The 25,597-nt window shown below is 54.0% G+C and overlaps 1 protein-coding gene across 3 annotated transcripts; it reads left to right on the forward strand.

Moving 5' to 3' along the window:
• The first annotated feature begins 323 nt into the window (after nt 1-323).
• On the forward strand, nt 324-24,234 carry ARAP3 (ArfGAP with RhoGAP domain, ankyrin repeat and PH domain 3). 3 transcript variants are annotated; one of them, XM_032627583.1, is made up of 33 exons: nt 324-421; nt 2,061-2,604; nt 2,716-2,777; nt 2,883-2,994; nt 6,743-6,943; nt 7,089-7,158; nt 7,430-7,550; nt 7,640-7,824; nt 7,905-8,011; nt 8,244-8,443; nt 8,542-8,627; nt 8,778-8,960; nt 9,046-9,181; nt 9,800-9,916; nt 10,367-10,514; nt 10,622-10,724; nt 12,569-12,788; nt 13,480-13,543; nt 13,790-13,953; nt 16,322-16,534; nt 16,805-16,910; nt 17,998-18,145; nt 18,480-18,548; nt 19,232-19,306; nt 19,405-19,519; nt 21,133-21,261; nt 21,341-21,474; nt 21,712-21,794; nt 21,891-21,926; nt 22,062-22,125; nt 22,226-22,363; nt 22,566-22,604; nt 23,191-24,234. In XM_032627583.1, exons 2-33 carry the CDS (start codon nt 2,078-2,080, stop codon nt 23,674-23,676), a joined length of 4,641 nt encoding a protein of 1,546 aa, XP_032483474.1. In that variant the 5' UTR covers nt 324-421; nt 2,061-2,077; the 3' UTR covers nt 23,677-24,234. The 3 variants fall into 3 exon arrangements, with proteins under 3 accessions (XP_032483474.1, XP_032483475.1, XP_032483476.1); XM_032627585.1 differs by having other exon boundaries at nt 344-421; nt 2,093-2,604; XM_032627584.1 differs by lacking the exon at nt 22,566-22,604.
• Nucleotides 24,235-25,597: the final 1,363 nt, after the last annotated feature.

Genomic DNA, 25,597 nt, shown 5'->3' on the forward strand with positions numbered 1-25,597 from the left:
CCTCCCCTTTCGGCCGGACGGGGAGGGAACAGCGGAGGGCATGCAAAGCTGTCCTTCGCAGCACTCTCCTCTCTCTGGTTCTACCCCTGTCCCCATCTCCGTCTGGTCTCTGCCTTTTTGTCCTGCTCTCTAAGGCTGTCTCGGCCTCCAACCCTGTTCCGGTCCTCCCCTTTCTTGGCCCCTAAAGGGGCTGAGCTTGCCAGGCTGCGAGATAAGCGCAGCGGTTGGGTAAGGAGCCCAAACCTTCTGGAGGCCGCCGCTTGCACAAGGAGTGGCCGGCGCCCGCCGAGGGAACCGACGAGCGGGGCGGGGCTGGGCCCCGTCGGGGGAGGGCTGAGGGGAGGCGGGGCCGGCGCGGCAGGACCCGGAGCCTACGGCAGCGCGTCGGGCGCCTGGGAGCCGACTGCAGCCGCTTAGTGAGGTGAGGACCCCCGCACCCCCGGGCCCCTGCCTCCCAGACTCCTCCCCATCACCTCCTCGAGAGCGTTCGTGGGATCCCCGGCCCGCTCCGCGCCGGGGGCCCTCCCCTCTCCCCCTCCCCGCCGCGACCGCCCCTCCCTCGGGTTGCCGGTCTCTGCCCCCTCCCTCCTTGCCCCCTCCCTCGTCGTAGCTGGAGCTGCTCCGCGCGGCCTGGCCCGCCCCCCCCCGCACTCCTGCCCCGCGCACCTCCTAGTTCCCAGTCCCATGCCCTCGAGTCGGGCCTGAGTCACCGGGAAACCGGACTCTGAGTCAGGGCGGGAGGCGCAGCACCCCGGCCCTAGCTTGGGGAGGGGCTCGGCCACAGAGAGGCAGAGAGGCCAGAGCTGATGCTGGGGCGAGAGGGAGTCCTGACTGGGACCCCACAGGAGAGAAACTGGGAGAGAGCCGTCAGGGCAGAGGCAGAGACAGAAACCTAGAGCCAGTTTCATGTGGCCAGAGACACAGATGAAACCGAAGATCTAGTTAAAATTGGAGACGGAGGCAGGGAGAGGCTTAATGACAGAGAGCAAAACAAGGAGAGGGACCAAGATGGATTTAGAGGTAGAGATGGAGATGGAGATGGAGTGGGGTAGGGACAGGGACAGAGTAGAGATAAAACTCAGGGAGACAGAATCCAAGGTAGGTCTAGGCAGTAGAGCAGGGTCAGGGTCAGGCTGGTGGAATGGGACAGAGCCTCAGAGACCTGAGTCCAAAGGCATGAGCAGGGCGAAGGAGGACTTGGAGAAAGCAGAGGTAGGGGGATGTCATTTCACACTGTGAGTTCCTGCAGGGTGGGTGCTCCTGTTTGCACACACGTATGTGAGAAGATGCTGCAGAGTGAAGACCCTGGTGTAGCCCTGGTCCCTCATCTCTCTGACTCAGTTCTCTGCCCCATCCTCACTCCCCAAGTGGCCTCTGCTCAGATGTCGGTACTGCTTAGAGCTCTCTGGGCAGCCTGACCAAGGGAGGCAGGATGTGGGGGCAGCCAGAGCTGGAGGGAAAGGAAGGAAGTCTGAGCAGAGACAATAGGTGGAAGGGGAGGGGGAACTGGGAACGTCCAGGATTAGGATGGCCCGAGCCTGTACCTCAGCTCTGGAAACCAGCGGGAGTGGGATCTGCATCTCCCCTCTCCTCTTGTGCCACAGCTGCCCTATCCCCACGCTGTGCCACAGCAGGATTAGGGCGCATCGTGGGCCCTTCCTCCCCACCATCCCCCCTTCACCCTGCAGGGGCAGGGTTCCGGCCTCTTGTCCCAGACTTACTTAGTTGAACGTGCAGTAATGCAGAGGCAGAGCTTTGACCCGGACACAGGGTGGGCAGGAGCTAAGGGACCAACACTGCCATCGATAAGCCAACTTGCTGTGAGCCCTGGGAAAGCCTCTTCCCCTCCCTGGGCCTCAGTTTCCTCATCTGCAAATGAAGGGGTTCACCTGCAGTGAGAAAGCATGTTCTGGGATGGCTCTGACCCCGGATTACAGGCCTCTGGTCATTCTTCTTTGGAGGAAGACTGGAGTCTGGTACCCCTGTCCAGGCCTCAGACTTTGGCACAGGGAGGGGGAATCTCAGCCTGAGCCCTCCCTTCACCCTGCCCCTCCCCCCAGCAATGGCCTGAGCCCCCATGGCTGCCCCTCAGGACCTGGACATCACTGTGTGGCTGGCCACGGTGCATCTGGAGCAGTATGCAGACGTGTTCCGGCGGCATGGCCTGGCTACAGCGGGTGCAGCCCGGGGCCTGGGCCACGAGGAGCTGAGGCAATTGGGCATCAACGCCACAGGGCATCGGAAACGCATTCTGCGCCTGCTGCAGGCGGGCACGGCAGAGGGCTCCCCGGATCCCCAACTGGAAAGTGCCATGGAGCCATCGCCCAGCCCAGCCCCCCAAGCGCAGCCCCCCAAGCCTGTGCCTAAGCCCAGAACGGTATTTGGTGGGCTCAGTGGCTCCACCACCACCCAGAGGCCTGGGTTGAGTCCAGCTCTCTGGAGACCAGAAGCATCCAAGAGCCCAGAGCCCAGCCCGAGGTCCCCTCCTGTCCCTCAGAGGTCCTCCTCTGAGCAGCCTTCAGCCTTGAATACTGTGGAGATGATGCCCAATGCCATCTACTTCGGCTTGGACTTAAGAGGCGGGGCACAGACAGCTCAGGACATGTGAGTGGAGTTGGCTCCCTGGGGATCCCATGCTGGGGGCAGGGAGGAACAGGGCATGAGGACTTGTCCTTCCTTCTCTTTCCTTTAATGACACTAGACCTTTTCCCTAAGGGCCCCAGACAGCTCCCAGACAACTGCCCCCACTCCTGCCCTCAGGCCCACAACGGGCACAGGTAGGTGGGTTATCATGGGTTGGGGGAAGAGGGGCAGTGCCCTTCAGGACGTCAGACACTCTCACCTGACCTCTTCCCTGTCTCCCCTTTTTTTGCTCCTGCCAGTGCACATCATGGACCCTGGTTGCCTGTACTATGGTGTCCAGCCTGTGGGGGTCCCAGGGGTCCCCGACAGAAGAGAAGGCAGAGTTATCTGTCAGGAAAGGGCTGAACACAGGTGAGTGGTCTATAGCATGATGATGGCAGGAAGAGGGGCAGCTTGAGGAGCGGCTGAGCTGGTGGTGGCCGTGTTTCCCGTTATTTGTCAAATGTGCATTGAGTTTCCACTGTGTGCCAGCCGGGTTCTTGAGGTACGGGATGAATATGACAGACCCAGTCCCCCATTAGGGAGCTTGTGACTCAGTGGGGACAGACAGGAAATAAAACAGGTAGACAAAGAAATGGATGTATGATTTAAAATAGGGAGAAGTGCCTTTCATTCCTTCATTTAACTATCTTTATTGAGCACCTACTGAATGCCGGATATCGTTGTAGATACTTGGGATAGATCAGAAATCCCTGCCCTTGTGGGGAGATAGTTAATTAACAACAGATATAATAAATGAGCTACACCATACGTTAAAAGGTGATAAGTGCCATGGAAAAAATCGAACCGGGTAAGAGGGCTGGGATGGAGTGAGGGGGGAGTGGACTGCAGTTTTTCAGTAAGAGTTGCCATTATTAAGAGGATGACATTCAAGCCAAAACTTGAAGGAGGGGACGGAGTTAGCCCTCTTCTAGGAGAAGAGTGTTGCAGGCGGGAAGAGTGGCCAGAATAGAGGCTTTAAAGAGGCCAGTTGCCCACAGGGATCCAGGAGTGATGACAGGGTCGGCCGGGCTGGGGCAGAGTGGGGCAGGGTGGGAAGAGTTGGGGGAGACGCTGCCATCAGAGCTGTAAAAGGAGCCAGATGGGTACGACCTTGTAGGGACTTGCTTTTACTCTAAGTGAAATGGGAAGGCAGCCACCGGAAGGTTTTTTTTTTTTTTTTCTACGGTACGCGGGCCTCTCACTGTTGTGGCCTCTCCTGTTGTGGAGCACAGGCTCCGGACGCGCAGGCTCAGCGGCCATGGCTCACGGGCCCAGCTGCTCCGCGGCATGTGGGATCTTCCCGGACCTGGGCACGAACCCGTGTCCCCTGCATCGGCAGGTGGACTCTCAACCACTGCGCCACCAGCGAAGCCCCGGAAGGGTTTTGACTTACATTTTAAGAATCCCTCTGGTTGCTGTGTTGGGCATGGTCTGTAGGGGGCAAAAGCAGAAGCAGAGAGACTAGTTTAGGAGGTTCTTGCAGTGATCTAGGTGAGACATCTCAGGCTAGCGTGATGGGAGTGGAGATGGTGAGAAGTGGTTGGTTTGGGTTGTATTTTGAAGGCGAACCGTCCTGGTAAATTGAGGTGTGAGAGAAAAGAACAGTCAAGAATGAGTTCAGGGGTTCTGGTCTGAGCCTGTACTGTCCGTTGTGGTGGCCAGTAAACAAGCGTGGTTGCTGAACGCATGAAACGGGGCTAGTCTGGTGTGAGCTGTGCTGTAACTATGAAACAACCACATTTCAAAGATTTAGTTCCACAGCACTGTTCTGAGCAACTGGAAGTCCCTCGAGTTGCCACGGTCGGAGATGAGGAAGACTGGGCATAAAGCAGAGGTAGGTGGGGGGCAGATTAGGCGTTCAGTTTTAGATGTGTTGAATTTGAGGTGTGTACTATACACCCAAGAAGAGGTGGCAAATAGGCCACTGGATATACAAGTCTGGAGTTTGGGGACAAGGTCCGAGCTGCAGATCCAGATTTGTGAGTTGTCAGCATTTGGATGGGTATATGTAGCTGTGACTGAGTGTTGAGAGAGCAGAGAACCAAGCACACTCCAGTATCAAGAGGTTTGGGAGAAGAAGAACGACCAGCAGAACAGGCTGAAAAGAAGTGGTTAGTGAAGCAGAGGGAAAAGCAGGAGAAGTTGATGCCGCAGGAGCTAAGTGAAGAAAATGTACAGGGAGGAGGGAGAGGTCAGCTATGTCAGATGCTGCTGAGAGGCTGGGTAAGTTGAGGGCTGAGAATTGACCTCTGGAACTGGTAACATGGAGGTCGCTCGGGACCTTGACAAGTGCTGAGGATGAAAGCTGGATCAGAGTGGGCTCAAGAGAGAACGGAAGGAGAGGAGTTGCAAATGTGAAGACAACATTTTTTGAGGCGTTTTTCTGCAAAGGAGAGCAGGGAGTTGGAGTGGTTACTGAGAGTAGAAGTGGAGTCAAGAAGGGGGTTTTTATAGCATAGAATGCTACGTATGTTCATAGGTGAATAGGGATGACCTGGTAGAGAGGGAGAACTAGCTGATGTAGGGGAGAGAAAAGAGAGAAAGTCTGGAGCGATGTCGTTGTGTAGGTGAGGGGACTAGGATCAAGTGCTCAGAGGACGGACCGGCTTTAGACAGGGCTATTTATTCCAGTACCAGGAGGAAGGCAGTGTGTGTGTGAAATGGGGCAGATGAGGTGCTGGGAGTCTGCGGGGATTCTCGTCTGATGGCTTCAGTTTCTCAGTGAAGTAGGAAACAAATGAGGTAGAGGTTCTCAACCTCAGCTGCACTACATCCTGGGGAACTTTTTTTTTTTTTGTACCGGTATACGGGCCTCTCACTGTTGGGCCTCTCCCATTGCGGAGCACAGGCTCCGGACGTGCAGGTTCAGCGGCCATGGCTCACGGGCCCAGCCGCTCCGCGGCATGTGGGACCTTCCCAGACCGGGGCGTGAACCCGTGTCCCCTGCATCAGCAGGCGGACTCTCAACCACTGCGCCACCAGGGAAGCCCCCTGGGGAACTTTTAAAACAACAGATGCCTGGGCCTCATTCCCACAGACTCAAATTTAAGTGTCTGGTGTGGGGCTCATATACAGGTATTTTTAATTTTCCTGGGTGATTCTGTGCAGCTGAGGTAAGGAACCACTGGAAAGTGATAGAGAATAATAGAGGACTTTCTGAGAAGGAGCACTTGAAGGATGAGAAGAAGCAGTCCAGGGAAGCATGCTCTAGGCAGAGGGAACACCATGTGCAAAGGCTCCGAACTGGGGAAGAGAATGTGGCTGGACTGCAGTAAGCCAAGGTGAGGGCGATACAGGGTGAGGTCAGGGGAGTTGCCACGGGTCTCGCTGTACAGAGTCTTGCAGGCCCTGGTAAGGAATTTCAATTTATCCTGAGTGCGAGTGGGAAGTCATTATAGAGGTTCATGCTGGTGAGTGAAGTGCTCGCATTTGCATTGTTAAAAGAGCACTCTGTTGTCAGTGGGAGAACGGATGTTTGGTGGGAGGGTGCGAGGGGAAGCAGGTGACCAGTTAGGCGATTCTCTTCACCTCGGTGAGAACTGATGGAAGCGTGGTCCCCAGAGAGAAAGGCAAGAACTTTCTGGAGCAAGAACCAGTCAGGCTTATTGATGAGATATGGGCAACTGTGGCAGAAAGCCATCTACTCAGCCCTTCCCCAAATTTTCTGCCAAGTAATCCTAATGGCAGAGGCGAAGGACTGAAATTTTTTGTTTGTTTTGGTTGGTTTTTTTTTTTTTTTTTTTTTGCGGTACGTGGGCCTCTCACTGCTGTGGCCTCTCCCGATGCGCAGGCTCAGCGGCCATGGCCCACGGGCCCAGCTGCTCCGCGGCATGTGAGATCTTCCCAGACTGGGGCACGAACCCGTATCCCCTAGCATCGGCAGGCGGACTCTCAACCGCTGCGCCACCAAGGAAGCCCAGACTGAAAGATTTCAAATGCAAAGTCCAAGTGTGCTCGGGGAAGAAGCTCCATGCTAGTGTTTTGGGTTCTCAACCTCCCTGTTCCCCTGTTTGAAAAGCAGATCCAGGACCTGCCAGGCATTCCACTAGGCGCTGAGGGTGGGGCTGTCCAGGGAACTGGGTCTAATGTGTGTCCCTCTCTGTCTTGGCTCCCACAGGCTCAGCAGGCAGGATCTGGAGGCACGAGAGGACGCTGGCTATGCCAGCCTTGAGCTGCCGGGGGATTCCACCCTCTCACTGCCTGCCCTGGACGCGGAGACCAACGATGACCTCATTTCACCCTATGCCAGCTTCTCCTCCACAGCAGACCGCCCCACGCCCCTGCTCAGTGGCTGGCTAGACAAGCTCTCCCCTCAGGGGTGGGGCTGCTGGGAATGGCAGGGGAGGGGGGCGTGGGAGGCCGCGTGGTGGTGGTGGAGGTCAGGCCCCAAGTGCTCCCAGCTCCTAGGACGCCCCGGGATGCAGCTTCCACCACTTACTGATCTCGGCCCCTGCCTTCCCCAGAAACTACGTCTTCCAGAGGCGCTTTGTGCAGTTCAATGGGAGGAGTCTGATGTACTTTGGCAGCGATAAGGTGGGTCCGGGAGATGCTACATGGGGCCTGGGGAAAGGGAGAGGGAGAGGGAGGACTAAGGGAGGCTCAGGATTGGAAGGCCAGTCCCCCCCTGGTGGGGGAGGCAGGTACCGCATGACTGGTGTCAGCATCTAAAGGAGCTAGGTTAGCAGCTGTACCCCACTGCTTGCGGATTGAGTGCTGATCTCATTAAAAGTTGGCACTGGCCCCCCCGGGGTCAGCGCACGTGGCTGAGTTCCTGTCCCCATGGGCCCATGGTCTGTCCCTCCAGGACCCCTTCCCCAAGGGTGTGATCCCTCTGACAGCCATAGAGATGACCCGCAGCAGCAAGGACAACAAGTTCCAGGTCGTCACCGGCCAGAGGGTGTTCGTGTTCCGCACAGAGAGCGAGGGTGAGGGCCAGGGCCTCCCGGGCCAGGGCAGGGCTGGGGAGGCCAGGTGAGCACACAGCCGGCTGACCCTCTTCCCTGTCCCCCGCCAGCTCAGCGGGATACGTGGTGCTCCACGGTGCAATCCTGCTTGAAGGAGCAGCGCCTCCTGGGCCACCCCCGGCCCCCGCAGCCACCCCGACCCCTTCGCACGGGCATGCTGGAGCTGCGTGGGCACAAGGCCAAGGTGTTTGCTGCGTTGAGCCCCGGAGAGCTGGCCCTGTACAAGAGTGAGCAGGTGAGGAGGGCTGGGCTGGGGCCGAGGGGCCTGACCTATAGCCCATTCTGGCCTCATTGTGCCTGCCCCGACCCTGCCAGGCCTTCTCTCTGGGCATCGGGATCTGCTTCATTGAACTGCAAGGCTGCAGTGTCCGGGAGACCAAGAGTCGCAGCTTCGACCTGCTCACACCGCATCGCTGCTTCAGGTGGGGCCCAGACTGGCAGGAGGCAAGGCTCGGGGAGAGACGTTGGTGGAGGCACAGGGGTGCAGAGGACCCGGGACCTCCTCAGTAGGATTCAGTGGGCGTGCACTGACAGGAGGCCAGTGAACAGGGTCAAGGATGTCAGGAAGGTCTGGGCTGGCCCACATGTGGCCAGGGGGATGGAACAGGTCGGGGGGGTGTGTCCATGCCCACGGACTGGCTGTCCACCCCTCAGCTTCACAGCCGAGTCTGGGGGGGCTCGGCAGAGCTGGGCGGCCGCTCTGCAGGAAGCAGTAACCGAGACCCTGTCTGACTACGAGGTGGCTGAGAAGATCTGGTCCAATCGGGCAAACCGGTACTGTGCGGACTGTGAGGCCTCCCGCCCGGACTGGGCCGCTGTCAACCTGGGGGTGGTCATCTGCAAGCAGTGCGCAGGTGAGGGCTGGAGCCTGTAGCTGAAATGGGGCGAAGGAGGGAGTTGGGGGCAGGAGGGCTCAGGGTGCCCCTGCCACATGCCCTTCACACCCTAACAGGTCAGCACCGGGCCCTGGGTTCTGGGATCTCCAAGGTGCAGAGCCTGAAGCTGGACACAAGTGTCTGGAGTAATGAGATAGTGCAGGTGAGGAGTCTGAAGAGGAGGAAAGTTTGTGTGGGGGGCCGGGGTTGCGGATGGAAGGAGAGCCTGCAGAAGAGGCCTTGGGTCCTGCTTGGGGCAGGATTGGAATGTCTGGGGACTCTTGAGTTGCCTCTGCCCCTTGTCATCCTACAGTTGTTCATTGTCCTGGGAAATGATCGTGCCAACCGCTTCTGGGCAGGAGCGCTACCCCCAGGTGAAGGGCTGCATCCAGATACCACCCCTGGCCCTCGGGGAGAGTTCATCTCCCGGAAGTACCGGCTAGGTCTCTTCCGGAAACCCCACCCTCAGTATCCAGATCATAGCCAGCTTCTCCAGGTAGGAGGGAGGGCCGGGGCTGATGGGGAGGGGGGAAAGCAGTCTCTGAGTTGAAATGCCTAAACGTGCAGTGTTCTCCCTGTAGGCACTGTGTACAGCTGTGGCGGGACCCAACCTGCTAAAGAACATGACCCAGCTCCTCTGCGTCGAGGCTTTTGAGGGAGAGGAGCCCTGGTCCCCTCCAGCCCTCGATGGCAGCTTCCCTGGTCTCCTGCCCTCAGGTAATCCCCACAAATGCCTCCTCTCTCTCCCTGCAAGAACTCCCAGCCCCGATCTGAGCCTTGGTTCTTCCGGGGGGAGGGGGGAGGGGCAAATACCTCTCACCCAGCCCATCACAATGGTCCAGCCTGGGCAGTTTCCCAACCCTCCAGGTCCTCCAGGTCCTATTTCTTGATGTTATGAAATGACCACTGTCTGGAATGGATCTGGAGGTTTGAGGTGTTACTGCTGGCCGACCCCTGATGGGATAAACCAGTAGGCCGGGTCCCACCTCCCCAGGGGTAGTCTGATCATAGAAATGGTCATGTTATAGAGGCTGGTCTCAAGTAGTCGTGCCAAACGGGTCAAGACACTTATAGGATGGCCCATGCTCTGAGGCCTCCACCCAGAGCTGACTTGTGGTGGGGACAGACAGTGGGCAAGACCTGGCTTAGAAGCCTCGTCACTTCCTGCCACACTCTTTTCTAATCTAGGTGGCGAAACGTCCCCACTGGGCTCTACTTGGCCATGCTGCCAGTGGAGTTGGGTCCCACTGTCTTGCTTGATTCAATCCCTTCCCAAGGAGGTCAGGCCGTCCCATTACACTGGCTTGACCTGACCACTTCTCCTTCCCCTTGCAGACCCCTCCCCTGGCGTGTACAATGAGGTGGTGGTGCCTGCCACTTACAGCAGCTTCCTGTACTGTGGTCCCATTAGCAACAAAGCTGGACCGCCACCCCCTCGCAGGGGCCGAGATGGTGAGAAGGGAGGGCAGAAACCCTCTGGGATGCGAGGAGGTGGGCAGAAACCAGGATGGGCACGGGTGTTCCATAGAGGGACAGGGAGGAGAGGACAGGGATAGGACATGCCTTGGAGTGGGCTGGGTGCCGGGAGTCAGAGAGGGACCATGGCAGGTGGCAGCATTGGGTGATGGTTGAGAGGCTGTGCTTTGAAGTCAGACTGTGGAGGTCAAATCCCAACTCTGCTACTTTCTACCCATGTGACTTGGGCAAGCTGCTCAAATTCTGAGCCTCAGTTTCTCCTCTGCAAAACAGGAGTGAATGTAAAACCCACCTCTTAGAGCTGAGAAGATTACATGAGATCATACACAGGCAGAGGGCTTGGCATAGGATAAATATCTGGTAAATGGGAATTCTGACAGTGGGGACAGACGTCAGCCACCTGCTGACCATCGGTTTCCTTCTTAGCTCCCCCCCGACTGTGGTGCGTGCTGGGTGCGGCTCTGGAAATGTTTGTGTCAGAAAGCAGCCCTGAACCCCTCAACCTCATCCAGCCCCAGGATGTCGTATGTCTGGGTGTGAACCCCCCACCCACTGACCCAGGTGACCTCGACAGGTAACACCCGCCATGTTCCCTGAACTCCCCTTTTCCCTTCCTGAGCCTGAGCCTGCCAACCCCCTCACTCACCCCCATTCTCTGCCCGGACCTCATCTTCTCTCCAGGTTCCCCTTTTCCTTTGAGCTCGTCCTCACTGGGGGGAGGATCCAGCATTTTGGCACAGATGGAGCTGACAGTCTGGAGGCCTGGACCAGCGCCGTGGGCAAGGTAAGATAGCCGAGACCCCCTCCCTGACAGCTCATGGTTTCCCTGTCCCCACCTGCCCCCATCCCGTCCTCTCTTATTCCTACAGCCACTCCTACCCCTTCCACTAACAGCTAAGGTTGACTGAGCGCTTATTCTGTACCAGGCCCTGTGTTAAACGCTGCCCACTCAATGTCTCAGTTAAATTTCACAACAACCCTCAGAGGTAAGGATTATTAATACTTCACACCTAAAGAACTCAGAGGTTATGAAGTCACGTGGTCAAGGTCACAGAGCTAGGAGACAGCAGAGCACAGGACGAAAATCAGGCCTCTGTCTCCAAAGCTCATGGGCCAAACCTCACTGTGCTGGGCCTCTTCCCACAGAGAGGCTGCCTCTGGCTCCCACTCCCTTCCCCCAACCCTCAGATCTCCAAGTCCACAGGCAAAGCTGCCTTCATCTGTTCCACCTTCTCCATTCCCAGGCAAGCCACTGTCTCTCCACCCTGCATCCCCTCTGTGGCATTAAAAGTTCAGGCGCGAGAGTCAGATATCCTGGGACTTGAGTCCTCCAACTCTCACATGTGAGCTCTTCCGTGTGAGTAGAGTGGTATAAAAGACCCCACCCCCTAGTGTTGAGGATTAAGTGACACACGAGGCCTACACTGCCCGGCACGCAGCAAGCCCTCCGCCTGTGGGTGTTGAAGTAGTAATGGCAATGATGATGACAATCGCTCCCATCCTTAAACAGCTTTTCCCCCAGCCCTGCTCCACCTTCAACTCACCATCCTGGCGCCCTCCTGACAACTCCTTAGAAAGTTGTGTGCTCTGGCAGCCTGCAGTTCCTCCTTAACCCCTTGTGGCTGCCCCCCTCTGCCATACTCTTCTGAGCTGCTACCCTGCAGGTGGCTGGTGACCTGCCCTTGGTAAAGTCCAAGGGCCTCCTTCTGGCCTCACCAGGTAGTCTCTGCATCTCACACTCCTCTGTGGGAAATACTCCCCTGCTTTGGCTTCTGACCCCACTCTCCTGGTTTGCCTGTAACTCCTCACCAAGAAGTTATCTCCGTATCCTCTAAGGGCTCTGTCATGGCCCTCCCAGCCAGGTCCAAGTCTCTTCGTATTATCTACTCTCCAAAAATCTAGCCCATCCTTTAAGGCAGTGCTACCCCAAGTGTGGTCTGTTAACCCATCCTGGCCCAGGGACTCTGTTATGGCCCATGACAGCTTAAGTACAGGGCTTGAGTCCGCATTTAGAGTCTCTCATAGCAATTTGACAGAGAGGTTTTATGTGTGCAATCTAATTTTTAAAATTGGGGGCTTATTTTGTAATTCTTCTCATTTCATTTTTCTAGTAATTCATTTTGTTGCTTTTTAATGAAAGTGTTGGTTAGTGACAGATTGGAAAATTTTTTTAAAACTCCCTGTTCCTTCACCACAAGTAGCTTGAGAAGCACTGCTTTGAGGTTCACCTCGAATAGTCCTTTCTCCATGAAGCCTCTGCCCGGCCCCAAGAGGGTGGGACTTCCCGGGGCCTCGTGACTCTTCGGTTACAGCATGTAGCTACCCATTCTGTCTTCCCCTACATCCCAATTAAGGGCATAAGGCTGCCTGCCACACAGGGATCTTCTCTGGGTTGGCTGGAGCAAATCAAATTGAATTGCATTTCTTTCTTGTTTTTCTCCATCCATCTCCTGTCTCCTTCACCGGTCTTTCCTTCATTCTCTCCCCATCCCTTTCATTCCTCTGTTTCCTTGGCTTTCTCTCCATGTTTTTCTCTGCCTTTCCCTATCCCTCTCACTCTTACTTCTCTCCCCCACTCCTTGTCTCTTTCCCTATTTTCCTCTCTCCCCTTGTCCTCCTGCCTCACAGTGGTTCTCCCCACTGAGCTGTCACCAGCTGCTGGGCCCTGGGCTGCTGCGGCTGGGCCGCCTGTGGCTGCGGTCCCCCTCCCATACTGCCCTGGCCCCTGGCCTCTGGCTGTCTGGGTTTGGACTTCTTCGTGGAGATCACCTCTTCCTGTGCCCAGCATCGGGCCCGGGCCCCCCAGCCCCCGAGGACATGGTTCATCTGCGCCGGCTACAGGAGATCAGTGAGCAGGGCTGGGGGCAGGGATGAAGGGTGGCTATGGGGAGTTAGGGTGGGTAGTGGACCTTCATCTATTTGGGGGTCCCTATGGGAGACAGCAGGAATAGTGGATTCAGGCACAAGTTCTGGAGTCAAAGTGCCCAGATTTAGACCCCCACCTCCATCACTTCCTGGCTGTGTGACCTTGGACAAGTTACTTAACCTCTCTGTGCTTTAGTTGCCTCATCTTCACAACAGGCACAATATTAGGGTTGTAATGAGTTTCAAATAAGGCAATGCATGTAAAACACTTATCACAGAGCCTGTCAGGAGGCACCTTGTAGGTATTCAATAAATGTTATTTGTTATAAATGTTATTGTTATTATCATTATTTGGAGTTGCTTGCTTGTTGGGAACTGGGAGAAGGGACTGGGAATTCTCATTTCCTCTTAAAAGAGGAACAGTGTAGGATAGTGTTTTGAGGTTTCGGAGACAAACTTGAGTTCTATTTTATAGCAGGTAATCTGAGGCAAGTTACTTAACCTCTCTGAGCTTATGTGTAAAATGGGGATAACAATATGTAACTCACAGGATTTATTGCAGTATTGTTTGTAAGGCTCCTAGCATGGAACCTACATACCTTAAATACTTAATAAATATTAGTCACTATGATGAAGACGACAATGATGATAATGTCCAATGATTCTCCTCCCAGGTGTGGTCTCAGCCACTGACACCCCAGACAAGAAAGAGCATTTGGTTCTGGTGGAGACAGGAAGGTAAGTCTTGCCACTACCCTTGACTCTGGGCCCCCCTTTCTAGAGCACAGCTCACACCCTCCACCCTGGCCTGCTGGACCACTGCCCACTTCCTCAAAGTCACTTCCCTAGTTCAGGGGCCCTGTCTGGGTTGGGTGTTGTTGCCCCCTGCTGGTGTCTCTGGGAAGTCTGGTCCTTGTGCTCCTGGGCCTCTTAGTCGGAGGACTCCTCTGGAGCTGGCTCTGACTCAGGTCTCTTGGGTCTCAGGACACTGTATCTGCAGGCAGAGGGCCGGCTAGACTTCTCAGCATGGAACGCGGCCATTGCCGGGGCAGCCGGCGGGGGAGGCACAGGGCTGCAGGAGCAGCAGATGAGCCGGGGTGACATCCCCATCATTGTGGATGCCTGCATCAGTTTTGTCACTCAGCATGGTGAGTGGGTACTGGCTGACACCGAGTGGGGGATGGGTAACATGGGCGCAGCGGGGGAGGCAGGTATTTGCCCTGTGTGTGTGTGATTTGCCTTCAAAAGCTTTGCCTCCAGAGACTGCAGCCTGATAGCAACGACTGTATGACCCTTGGCAAGCTGCTTTGCTTTTGTGAGCCTCAGTTCCCTCATCTTTAAAATGGGGCTACTAACAGTGTCATCTTCCAAGATAGTTGTGATAGTGAGATAACACATGTAAAGCATTGAGCGCAGGACCTGGCAGGTAGTGAAGTGTTCCAAGGCAGCTGTTACTGGGGCGTGGGCATGGAATGAGGGTGGCACTGAGTTGCGACTGGAGATGCAGAGCCATGGAGAACAAAGAGGGGGCAGCTACAAGGCAAGAGCCACGCTGTGCAGCAAAATCCTTGGGGCTCTGAGCAGAATTATTCTGTGTGGGAGGTTTTCCAGCCATAAAGGATCAGCTATGCAAGGGGTTCCCAGAATTCTCTGTGAGTTTTTGGCCTCCGTTTTATTTTCTTTCCCAAGTAAGGACTAAGTTGAATCTTTTTTCCCCGCAAACCCTCTTTAGAAGGCTGGGCTCTTGAGAAGGAAAATTCACAGAAAACTAAGGAGGACAGTCAAGGGGAAAAAGGCACATCCATGCACCGACAAGTAGTTGTGCTTACTACACGGACAAGGGATAGTCAGTGGCTAAAGACATTCTCCACGCCTTGGCAGTAGCCTCGTGCACTGACTTCCCCCACTCACTAGACCCCTATCCCCTTCCCAGCCTCCCTCGTGTTCATAAGAGGATTGAAGTAGGAGGCCCAGTGAAAAAGCCCTGGGGAAAGTGTGGGTGTTCTTCCCTGCTCCTCCACAGTTCCCGCACTGCCACTCTTCGTTCAACAAATGTTTATTGAGCTGCTCCCCTGTGCCAGACACGGGGGATATGGCAGTGAACGAGGAAGGTTATATGAAGCTCAGAGACTGGTGGGAGAGATGGGTAATAATTAAGAAAACAAACACAGTCAGTTCTCGTGATTCACAGTACTTATAGTCTATAAAGTCACTGAAAGGACTGGATCAATGAATGCTGAACCGTTGCCCCAGTGGAAATACAGGGTTAGGTTCCTGGGAAACTCTGGTCATAGTTTCATTAATTGATCAATATGTAACTTTGTTTTATGTGTGTTTCTGTTTAAAGACACTTTATTTTTAAGCTTCCATCTTTTTTTTTCCTCTTTTTTTTTTAAGTGAAGTATAGTTAATTCATAATGTTGAATGTGTTAGTTTCAAATATATGGCAAAGTGATTCAGTTTTATATATATATATATTTTTTTTCTTTTCCATTATTGTTATTATAAGATATTGAGTATAGTTCCAAGCTTTCATCTTTAAAAAAAATTTTTTTATTGAAGTATAATATTAGATAAAGTACAAGGGTACAATATAGTGATTCACAATTTTTGAAGTTTATAGTCCGTTTATAGTTATTCTAAAATATTTGCTGTCTTCCCTGTGTTGTACAATATATTCTTATAGCTCATTTTATACCAAATAGTTTGTACCTCTTACTCCCCTACCCCTATACTGCCCCTCCCCCATTCCTTCTCATCACTGGTAACCACTAGTTTGTTCTCTGTATCTGTGAGTCTGCTTTAAAGATACCTTATTTAATATAAATTGTTGATTCGTTAATTTTGACCTCACAGCCAGCAATACTCAGCAACTCATGCCTGAACAAAGTTTATCTGACACATGTATTTTCTCAACAAGGCACATCACGGCCTTCTTGTGCTTAGGAACACTAGACAGCACTTCAGCACTACACTTGGGGGCTAGTTTAAACAGTGAAATCCCCCCCAAAAAAGAAGCACAAGATGCAAAAAATGTGACTTTAACTATACCACGAAATGATACTTGTTTACCATATGAGGCCTTAGCTAGAAACATGTCCATCAGGCAACTCAAAATTTTCTCCACTTGGGCATGTTCACAAGTGACTGCAAAATGCCACAAGTATTGATTCGGGAGCTCCAAATAAACTTTAGCAAGTAGATGAATTCATAAGTGTAGAACCTGTGAATAAGGAGGCCTGAGTGTAATGTGATTTCAGAGTGCTATTTAAAGATCGAAGTGGGGGAGGGGAGAAAGAGAGAGAGTGAAGGGTGCTGCTGTGTGATTAGGCAAGGACCTTCTGATGATGAGGGCTGGAGCAGGGACCTGAGAAGCAAGACCACAGAGGCCGATTTCTTCCTCTCTGACCCTCCTACCTCCAATAGCCACATACCATGAGGGGTGACAGACAGGATGGTGGGTGGGTGGTGGCAGGTCTTTGGGCAGCGGTGAGCTGAGATGATGGCCGTTCTCAGGGCTCCGGCTGGAGGGCGTATACCGGAAAGGGGGCGCCCGCGCCCGCAGCCTGCGGCTCCTGGCTGAGTTTCGGCGGGATGCCCGGTCAGTGAAGCTCCGACCAGGGGAGCACTTTGTGGAGGATGTCACTGACACGCTCAAGCGCTTCTTTCGAGAGCTTGATGACCCTGTGACCTCTGCTCGGTTGCTGCCTCGCTGGAGGGAGGCTGCCGGTAGGTGCTCCCAAGATCCCTAAGAACTCCTCACCGACAACCAAGACCCAACCAGGAATTCCACCCACCCCACCAGAATTCCTGAGCCTCCCCTGTGGGATTGGGCGGCCGCCCTCCCCAATACTCCCCCACTGGAAGATCACCCAGGGACTCGGCTCAAGGCAAGGTGGGAAGGGGGCAGAAACACATGCATCCTGGGTTTGTTTCTCTAAAAATCCCTCTACTCTTCCTTCCCTGACCCTCTCCAACCCTTCCCCATCCCATCCCCAGAGCTACCCCAGAAGAACCAGCGCCTGGAGAAATACAAAGAAGTGATTGGCTGCCTGCCACGGGTCAACCGCCGCACGCTGGCCACCCTCATTGGGCATCTCTATCGGTCAGTACAGCCAGACCCCCTTGCAGGCTTCCTCCGTGACCCTTCATCACCTCTGTCCAACCCCCTGGCTTACATTCACATATTCATCCCACAGATAATTGTTAAGCGAAGGTATCACAACATAAAGGCTCACAGCGTGGACTTTGGAGTCAGACAGACCTAGGCCTTAATCCAGCTCCACTATTCTAGCGCATGACTTTAATTTTTTATTTATTTTGGCCACGCTGCGCGGCCTGCGGGATTTTAGTTCCCCAACCAGGGACTGAACCCGGGCCCTTGGCGGTGAAAGCTCAGAGTCCTAACCACCAGACCGCCAGGAAATTCCCTAGCGTGTGGCTTTAGAGAAGTTATTTGCTGTCTCTGAGCCTCGGTTTCCTCATTTGTAACGGGAAGATGGTATAAGGAATAGTATCCACCTCATAGGTTATACGAGATTTAAATGAGATGATCCTTGTAAGCTTCTTACTACAGCACCTGGCATGTATGTCGTAAGCGTTCAGAAATGGTGAGCAATCAGTATTATTTTGTTTTATTTATTATTCTATGCCAGGCAAAGATTAGATGTTGAAGACACAAAGAAGAATAAGATGCACACCTACCTTTACCAGTCTGTTGGGGAGACAGAATTTTAAATGATTCCAGGGTGAGCCTCAGCTCTGTTGTACTGATTACACTATATCACAGGGACTGGACAACTATGGCCTATGGGCCAGATCCAGCCCGTTACTTGCTTTTGTAAATAAAGTTTTGTACATAAAATATAAAGTCATGCCCATTCATTTATATATTTTCAATGGTTCCTTTCACCCTACACAGCAGACTGTATAGCCTGAAAGCCTAAAATAGTTACTCTCTGTCTCCTTACATAAAAAGTTTGCTGACCCCTATTTATAAGTCTGTCTCTCCCCTAGACTGGGAGCTCTTAGAGCCAGGGTTTTGTCTAACTCACTGCCGTATCTCAAGCGCTTAGCTCAGGGCCTGGCATACAGTAGAGACTCAATAACCTTTTGCTGAATGAAGGGAGGGGTCGATGAACGAGTGAGCGGAAGCTCACTGCGTTCCTCATGACCCTCACACCCCTCTGCAGGGTGCAGAAGTGTGCGGCTCTAAACCAGATGTGCACGCGGAACCTGGCCCTGCTATTTGCACCCAGCGTGTTCCAGACGGACGGGCGGGGGGAGCATGAGGTGCGGGTGCTTCAGGAACTCATTGACGGCTACATCTCTGTGTTTGATGTAAGCTTTCCCAACCCCTGACCTACAGTCCCTCTTCCTGGACTCTGGATCCTGCTCACCCTAACAAAGGCCCAGCCTAGCCCTCTGAAGGCCTTCCGCATCAGGGACCACCTCCCAGAGCCCTGGGCCCCAATCTCCTGCAACTATGCTCCTAACATGCTTGCCCCACTGGTTCTTAGCTCTTCTGGCCTCTAACCCTCTCCTACAGGTGCTCCGGTCTCGCACATCTCTCCCTGCTTCCCTCCTTTCCCGGCAGCCCGCCCCCCCCCACCCCCCAATGCACACACACACACACACACACACACACACCTTCACCCTTTTGGCTCTTCCACAGATCGACCCTGACCAGGTAGCTCAGATTGACTTGGAGGTCAGTCTTATCACCACTTGGAAGGATGTGCAGGTAACTTGTCCTAACCCTAGATTCCCGAGTGGGCCAGGAGGGGACATCAGGACAGGAAGGTGACCTTCTGCTTCTGGACACTGGCCCTCAGTTCTTTGGGACACAGGAAACCCAAGGAGAGGAGTGCTTTGGGGAGGGGGTTTGGTTTAGGATTTGCTCCATTTATTCCACCATGAGGATTCTTTACAAAAGGGTGGCAGGAGCACTTCAGTTTCATGTGTAAGAGATCCAAGGAAGGGTTAGCTAAGTTAGACAAATAGGTGAGAAGAATAACAAATACAGTAGCAAACAGCTGAGGACTAATTATATTCCAAGCACCTGTACTCTCACTTTAGCATCACCCAACTCCAGGAGGTAGGTAGTCCCATTTTTTCAAGGAAACTGAGGTTTGGAGGGTCACTTGCTCAAGGTTGTACTGTAGCAAGTGGCAGAGTTGGAACCCAGACAGTCTGACTCCAAACCTGTCTTCCCAAGCACAACTGCACTGCCTTGGGAAGCTCTGTACACAGTTCCGCCATGCCTGGAGTTTTTTCTCTTTGAAGGACCTGAGCGATGTTTGGAGTGAGGGTTGGGAGGAGGCTTCTGTGGGGCGGGGAAGCACTCATGAGGCAACCTGAGGAGTCCTCTGACCTTGATTCTTTGCACCGTCTGGGTCCTCCTGATTTCTTTACCCCTCCCCTCAGCTGTCCCAGGCTGGAGACCTCATCATGGAGGTTTTTATAGAGCAGCAGCTCCCAGACAACTGTGTCACCCTGAAGGTCAGTCCTGAGGGGACAGGAGGGGAGATGAGAGGATAGTGGGGGGCAGGGGCAATGGCCTGACCGGCACGGGTCCTCTGCTCTTGCCCTGACCCCAGGTGTCCCCGACACTGACTGCCGAGGAGCTGACTAACCAGGTACTGGAGATCCGGGGGACGGCAGCCGGGATGGACTTGTGGGTGACGTTTGAGATTCGAGAGCGTGGGGAGCTTGGTGAGTATGACCGTGCATGTGCGCGTGCACATGTGGTGCGGGGTGAAAGTCACCAAGACTTATGTGTTACCAGATATGCAGTTGTCCACTCGTTCTTTCTCAGGACTCTCTGCTCTCTTGGCTTTCGTGGACCCCACAGAACCTAGGTTTCCCTTCCACCTCAAAGGAGGCTTCTCTTTCTCCTTAGCCCAGACTCCAAATGCTGGAGGGACCCAGGGCTCAGTCCTCAACCCTCTTCCTTTCTCTGTCTACATTTTTTCCTTGGATGAGCTCATCCATTCCCATGGCTCTAAATGCCATTAATAAGCCGGCCCCCAAACGTTTATGTGTGACCCAGACCTCTCCTCTGAGCTCCGGACTCACATATCCAGCTGGCTACTTGACACATCCACTTGTACATCTTATAGCATCTCACATTTAAAACGTCGAAGACCAGGACTTCCCTGGCAGTCCAGTGGTTAAGACTCCATACCTCCACTGGAGGGGCTGCGGGTTCGATCCCTGGTTGGGGAACTGAGATCCCACAAGCCGCGTGGCACAGCCAAAAAAAAAAAAAAATGAAAAACAAAAAAAAAGTCTAAGACCAAACTCAGTTCCCAGTCCCCTCCCCTAACAAAATGCCCAAGCCATTTCCTAGTTTCCCTAACTTGGTCAGTGCGCCAGCATTCACCCAGTTATCAAGGACAGACACTTGGGAGTCTTCTGGGACTCCTTCCTTTCCTTCATCTTCATACACGATGGGCAACTAGTCCTCTTGAGTCATTTCGGATCTATCACCTCTCTGTCTCCATCGTTACCACCAACCTAGTTGAAATCACCATGATCTTTCTGCTTCCCAGCATTAACCACTAAAATGTACAGCCCGGGAAAGGGCATAGCTGGCCAATGTTCCCTTCTCGCCCCACAACAATCCGTTTTCCGCGCAGCAGTCAATGAGCATTTCAAGCATAAATCATCATGCTATTCGCTTGGTTAAACCCTTCCAATGGCTTCCCATTGAACTTAAAATAAAATTCAAACCCCTTATTATAGCCCACAAGACCCTGAATGTCTGGCCCTCGCTTATTTCTCAGACCTCGTCTCACATAACGTATTCTCTTTGATTGAGCCACACTGACTGTTTAGTTCCTCAAGCACATCTTTCTAACTCAGGCCCTTTGGTGTTGCATTTTGTCACACCTGAAGTCTTCTTCCCCCGATCTCAGCGTGGCTTGTTCTTCCCAATCCTTAGGTCCTCTGAGTCTCATCTTCAAATGCCTCCTCTGAAAGGCTTTGCCTGGTCACCCTATCTCAGTAGCTGCCCTGTTACTGTCTCTCAGCTTCTTATTGCTTCTTTCAGAATAATGGTTTGTCTTTAGTTACCTCATTTACTTATCTGTTCTTCTCTGCTCCCTCGCCAGGCTGTGGGCTTTGTGAAGGCAGGCCGTGTGTTTCATGCTCCCCACTGTATCCCCAGGGCAGCCCAGCACCTGGCACAGTCAGTGCTAAATAATGTCTGTGGCTGGATGGTGGAATGGACGAATGAATGAATGAGTGACTGGTGGGCGAGGAGGGGGGCGCTCCAGGCAGTGGATCGATATCTGGTTGATACCCACCCTCATCTTGCCCCTTAGAGCGGCCACTGCACCCCAAGGAAAGGGTCCTAGAGCAGGCCCTACAATGGTGCCAGCTCCCAGAGCCCTGCTCAGCCTCCCTGCTCTTGAGAAAAGTCTCCCTGGCCCATGCCGGCTGCCTCTTCACAGGTGAGCCTCCTGCTTCAGCCCAGCACCTCCCAGGCCTCTTTCAGGGACCCTCCACCTAGCCCTGCCCATCTGTGCCCAGGTATCCGCCGTGAGAGCCCCCGGGTGGGCCTGTTGCGGTGTCGGGAAGAACCGCCCCGCCTGCTGGGAAACCGCTTCCAGGAGAGATTCTTTCTGCTGCGTGGCCGCTGTCTGCTGCTGCTCAAGGAGAAGAAGGTGGGCCCTAGGCGAGCAGGGAGGGATGCTGGGTGGCCGTGTGGGAGGATCCCTGATGGCACTGACCCTGTCACTCCACAGCCCATGTTCTCATCAGTCTCATTGCTTCCCTGGCCCTTTGACTTCTGTGACCCTTTGACCTCACACAACCCCAGTGCTTCCATGACTTCTTGACCTCCTTAACCACGATTCTTCTCTCTCACCTCTCAACCTCACTGACTGCCTTCGCGTTGTCAGAGCTCTAAACCAGAACGGGAGTGGCCTTTGGAAGGTGCCAAGGTCTACCTGGGAATCCGCAAGAAGTTCAAGCCTCCCACCCCGTGAGTTTTTTTCCCCAGTCCACACTTCTAGAGCCTTCCTGCTGCCCCCCTGCTGGCCTTTCCGATCACCCATCACTGTTCTCCTTTGCCTCTCAGGTGGGGCTTCACGTTGATCCTGGAGAAGATGCACCTGTGAGTACCTCCCAGCCTGGCTTCTCCTGTGGCCCAGTCAGGCTCCCTGTCCTCTACCTTCTCGCTTTTTCTATCTTCCATCCCTCTAGCTGTGACCCCTTCCCCTCCTGCTGATTCCCCTCTGATCACCCCCAGCTACCTGTCCTGCACAGACGAGGATGAGATGTGGGACTGGGCCACCAGCATCCTCAAAGCCCAGGTGAGGGGAAAGAGAGAGCTGAGGGGTAGGTCTGTGGACTCAGCACTAATCCTCAGCACCTCCCATGCCCACCAGTGCCATCCCCTCACCCTCTCTCCAGCATGATGACCAGCAGCCAGTGGTCTTACGACGCCGTTCCTCCTCTGACCTCGCCCGTCAGAAGTTTGGCACCATGCCTTTGCTGCCCATCCGTGGGGATGACAGTGGGGCCACCCTCCTCTCTGCCAATCAGACCCTGGTGAGGTCCCCCTAGCCTGCCCCAACCCCTCCGGGTCCCTGCTCACGCCCTTGCCACACTGCAGAAAGGAGTGGCGTGCCTGCCAGCCTGGTGCCCCCTCTGCCTTCTCTATGCCCCAATCTCTACACCTGCCTCCTGTTGCCAGGCCTCACTGTGTCTCTGTGTCTCTCCCTCCCTGCCTCCCCACCCCACCTGTGCCCAGCGGCGACTTCACAACCGGAGGACCCTGTCCATGTTCTTTGTGAGTACTGTGCCTGCTCCAGCTGTGTGCCTGTCAACCCTGTGTCCCTGTATTCCTCTGTGCTGCCTGAGCCTGTGTGCTCTCTGTATTTGTCCTGATGCAGACCATCATTGAGTGTGTGTGTGTGTGTGTGTGTGTGTGTGTGTGTGTGTGTGTGTGTGTGAGAGAGAGAGAGAGAGAGGGAGAAAGAGAGAGAGAGAGACAGAGAGAGAGAGTATTGGGACCAAAAGGAATGAGGAAAACAAGGGATGGTAGGATGCGGTGAGGAAAGGGGGAAGTGGTCACAGGATCTGAGAAATAGAAGGGAAGTGGTTACGTGAATGCATTTTGGAGTCAGACAGACCTGGGTTCAAGCCCCAGCACCACCTTTTACTTAACTGTGTGATCTTGGGCAACTTACTTAACCCCTCTGTACCTCAGCTCACTCACCTGCAGTGTAACCATCATACAGGGTTGTTTTTGACATCATACATGCAAAGTATTTTGCAGCATCTGGTAAAGAGGAAGAGCTCAATAAATGTTAGCGATTAATAATCTGGTAACTCTAACTCTGTGCCTGCCTCTGGTTACCCCCATTCCCATCCAGCCGATGAAGTCATCCCAGGGGTCTGTGGAGGAGCAAGAGGAACTGGAGGAGCCTGTGTACGAGGAGCCGGTATATGAGGAAGTGGGGGCCTTCCCCGAGCTGACCGAAGACACCTCCACCTCCTTCTCCATCACACCGGAGCGGACAGCCAAGCCAGAGACCCCACTGGCCAGCCAGCGGTCCTTTGATCAGTCTCCTCTGCCCAAAGCAGGCCCCCTGGGCTGGGAGGAGAGACCACCTGAGCCCCCTCCGGGGCCCCCTTCAAAGAGCAGCCCCCAGTCACATGGGTCCCTGGAGGAGCAGCTGCTCCAGGAGCTCAGCAGCCTCATCCTGAGGAAGGGAGAGGCCACCGAAGGCCTGGGCAGCCCCTCTCAGCCCTCCAGCCCCCAGCCCCCGAGCCCCAATGGCCTTCCGACACAGACACCTGGCTTCCCCACCCAAGCTCCCTGCACTTCCAGTCCATCCCCCAGCCAGCCCCTCACATGACCCTGGCACCAGCAGTCTGAGGGGTAGGTAACCAAAGGCCCAAGCTCTCCCCATGGCAGACCCTGCTGGGAGCATCCTTTGCCCTGGTTGATAAGACTCTAGAAGCCAGTATGGTGCTGTGGAAGGAGAACGGGGCCGAGAGCTCCCGAGGCTGCGTCCTGCTCAGAGAAAGACAGGTCGTGGTGCCTCTCTGGGCCTCTGCTGACTTACCTGTACCATGAAGTAACTGAAATAAGGAGAATGGTGAATCTCAAACTGTTTCTCAGAGCTGTAAGCCCCGCATAGTTTCCCTCGAGAAGGGCAATTTCCGCTCTATGTATTTGATATGTAGGGGTTCTATGAGAGATCTTGGGTTTGAAAAGAATGGTTTTATGCATTAACAAAAAAAAGATTTGGAAGGCACAGATTTGAATGATCTCCAAGTTTATCCTACCCCACCTTCAACATTCAGAGACTACAGTGAAGCCCCAGAGTGGGGAGGTTGATTAGGGCTGGGAACTGGGGCAAAGAGGAGCCAGAAAGGATGCGTCACTGTTAATAAACCTTGGAACAAAAAGACTGCCATTTTTTACTTCATTCATTCAATTATTCAACAGATATATATATATATATATATATATATATATATATATATTTTATGTGGTACACGGGCCTCTCACTGTTGTGGCCTCTCCTGTTGCAGAGCACAGGTTCCGGACACGCAGGCTCAGCGGCCATGGCTCATGGGCCCAGCAGCTCTGCGGCACGTGGGATCCTCCTGGACCGGGGCACGGACCTGTGTCCCCTGCATCGGCAGGTGGATGCTCAACCACTGCGCCACCAGGGAGGCCCCAACAGATATATATTGAACACCTAATTGGTGCCAGCTATTGAGGATATAGTGTGAACAAAAGAGATGGGGGTCCTTGCTTTAAGGGGAACAGAATATGCACACACAAACAAAGTCAGGGCTGTGAAGAAACTAAACCAAAGTGATGTGCTTGTGGAGGTGACATTTGGGCTGGGTGGAGGGTAAAGGTAAGAAGCCAGGCATGTGGAGTGCTGGGAGGAGGAGCACTCCAGAAGGAAAGGGAAGGCAGTAGGCATGAAGGCTCTGCAATGGGAAGGGAGTTGGCATGTTGGGGGAAGAGCAAGGAGGCTGGAGCGGCTGGAGCACCGTGAGTGGGGAGCTGGACAAGAGTATGGGCTGAAGGGGGAAAGACTGGCAGGGACCCAGTGATGATCAGCCTTGTGGGTCATGATTTTATTCTGAAGCAATTGAGGAGTCTTAGGGAAGAGAGGGATGAGATTTTGCTTCCTTTGAACAAAAAGATCGATCACTCTGGCTGTTTTCTGAACAATGGGTTGTAGGGGGAAGACTGGAAGCAAGGAGGCCAGATATCAGACCAGGAGACTGATAATGGGGACTTGGACCAGGTTGGTGGTTCTGGAAATTGAGGGAAGTTGATCAATGGGAGATAGAACCTATAGGCCTTGCTGATGGATGGAAGGTGGGGGTAGGAGGAAGGGTACATAGACTCTGGCTTTCTGACTCTCCTAACTGGCTGGAGAATGGTTCCATTTAGTATGTTACCTGGGGGAGGTGACTGGGGAAGGATCAGGTAGAAGGAGCCATTTGAGAGTTTGAGGTACCTATTTAGATGAAGTGGTGGTGTCAGGTGAGCTGTTGGAAATGTGAATCTGGAGTTTGGGCCACAGATATCTGCCTTTTCCAAGTCGGGGGTGTAGTGAGGAGGTGTGAGCCATGGATAGGTGAGGAGGATGAGGAAAGTGTGTGTGCAGATCCTCAGAAAGCAGTGCCAGGGCGGGGATAGGGGGTATGTCCTGGGGTGTAGAACCTTAAGGGCAGGCCCTAAAGCCGATAGGGGCAAGTCCCCACTCTCATCTCCCAGCTCTCTTCTCCCAGCTCATGCCCACTCCA

The sequence above is a fragment of the Phocoena sinus genome, chromosome 3 (assembly GCF_008692025.1).
Source record: "Phocoena sinus isolate mPhoSin1 chromosome 3, mPhoSin1.pri, whole genome shotgun sequence".
Taxonomy (NCBI): Eukaryota; Metazoa; Chordata; class Mammalia; order Artiodactyla; family Phocoenidae; genus Phocoena; species Phocoena sinus.

Excerpts from the sequence above, each read along its gene's own strand:
- ARAP3 (XM_032627583.1), top strand. The coding sequence starts at position 2,078 with ATGGCTGCCCCTCAGGACCTGGACATCACTGTGTGGCTGGCCACGGTG. Across the intron at positions 18,146-18,479 it reads GCTACATCTCTGTGTTTGAT|ATCGACCCTGACCAGGTAGC; the intron begins GTAAGCTTTCCC and ends GCTCTTCCACAG. Across the intron at positions 22,364-22,565 it reads TCTCTGCCAATCAGACCCTG|CGGCGACTTCACAACCGGAG; the intron begins GTGAGGTCCCCC and ends ACCTGTGCCCAG.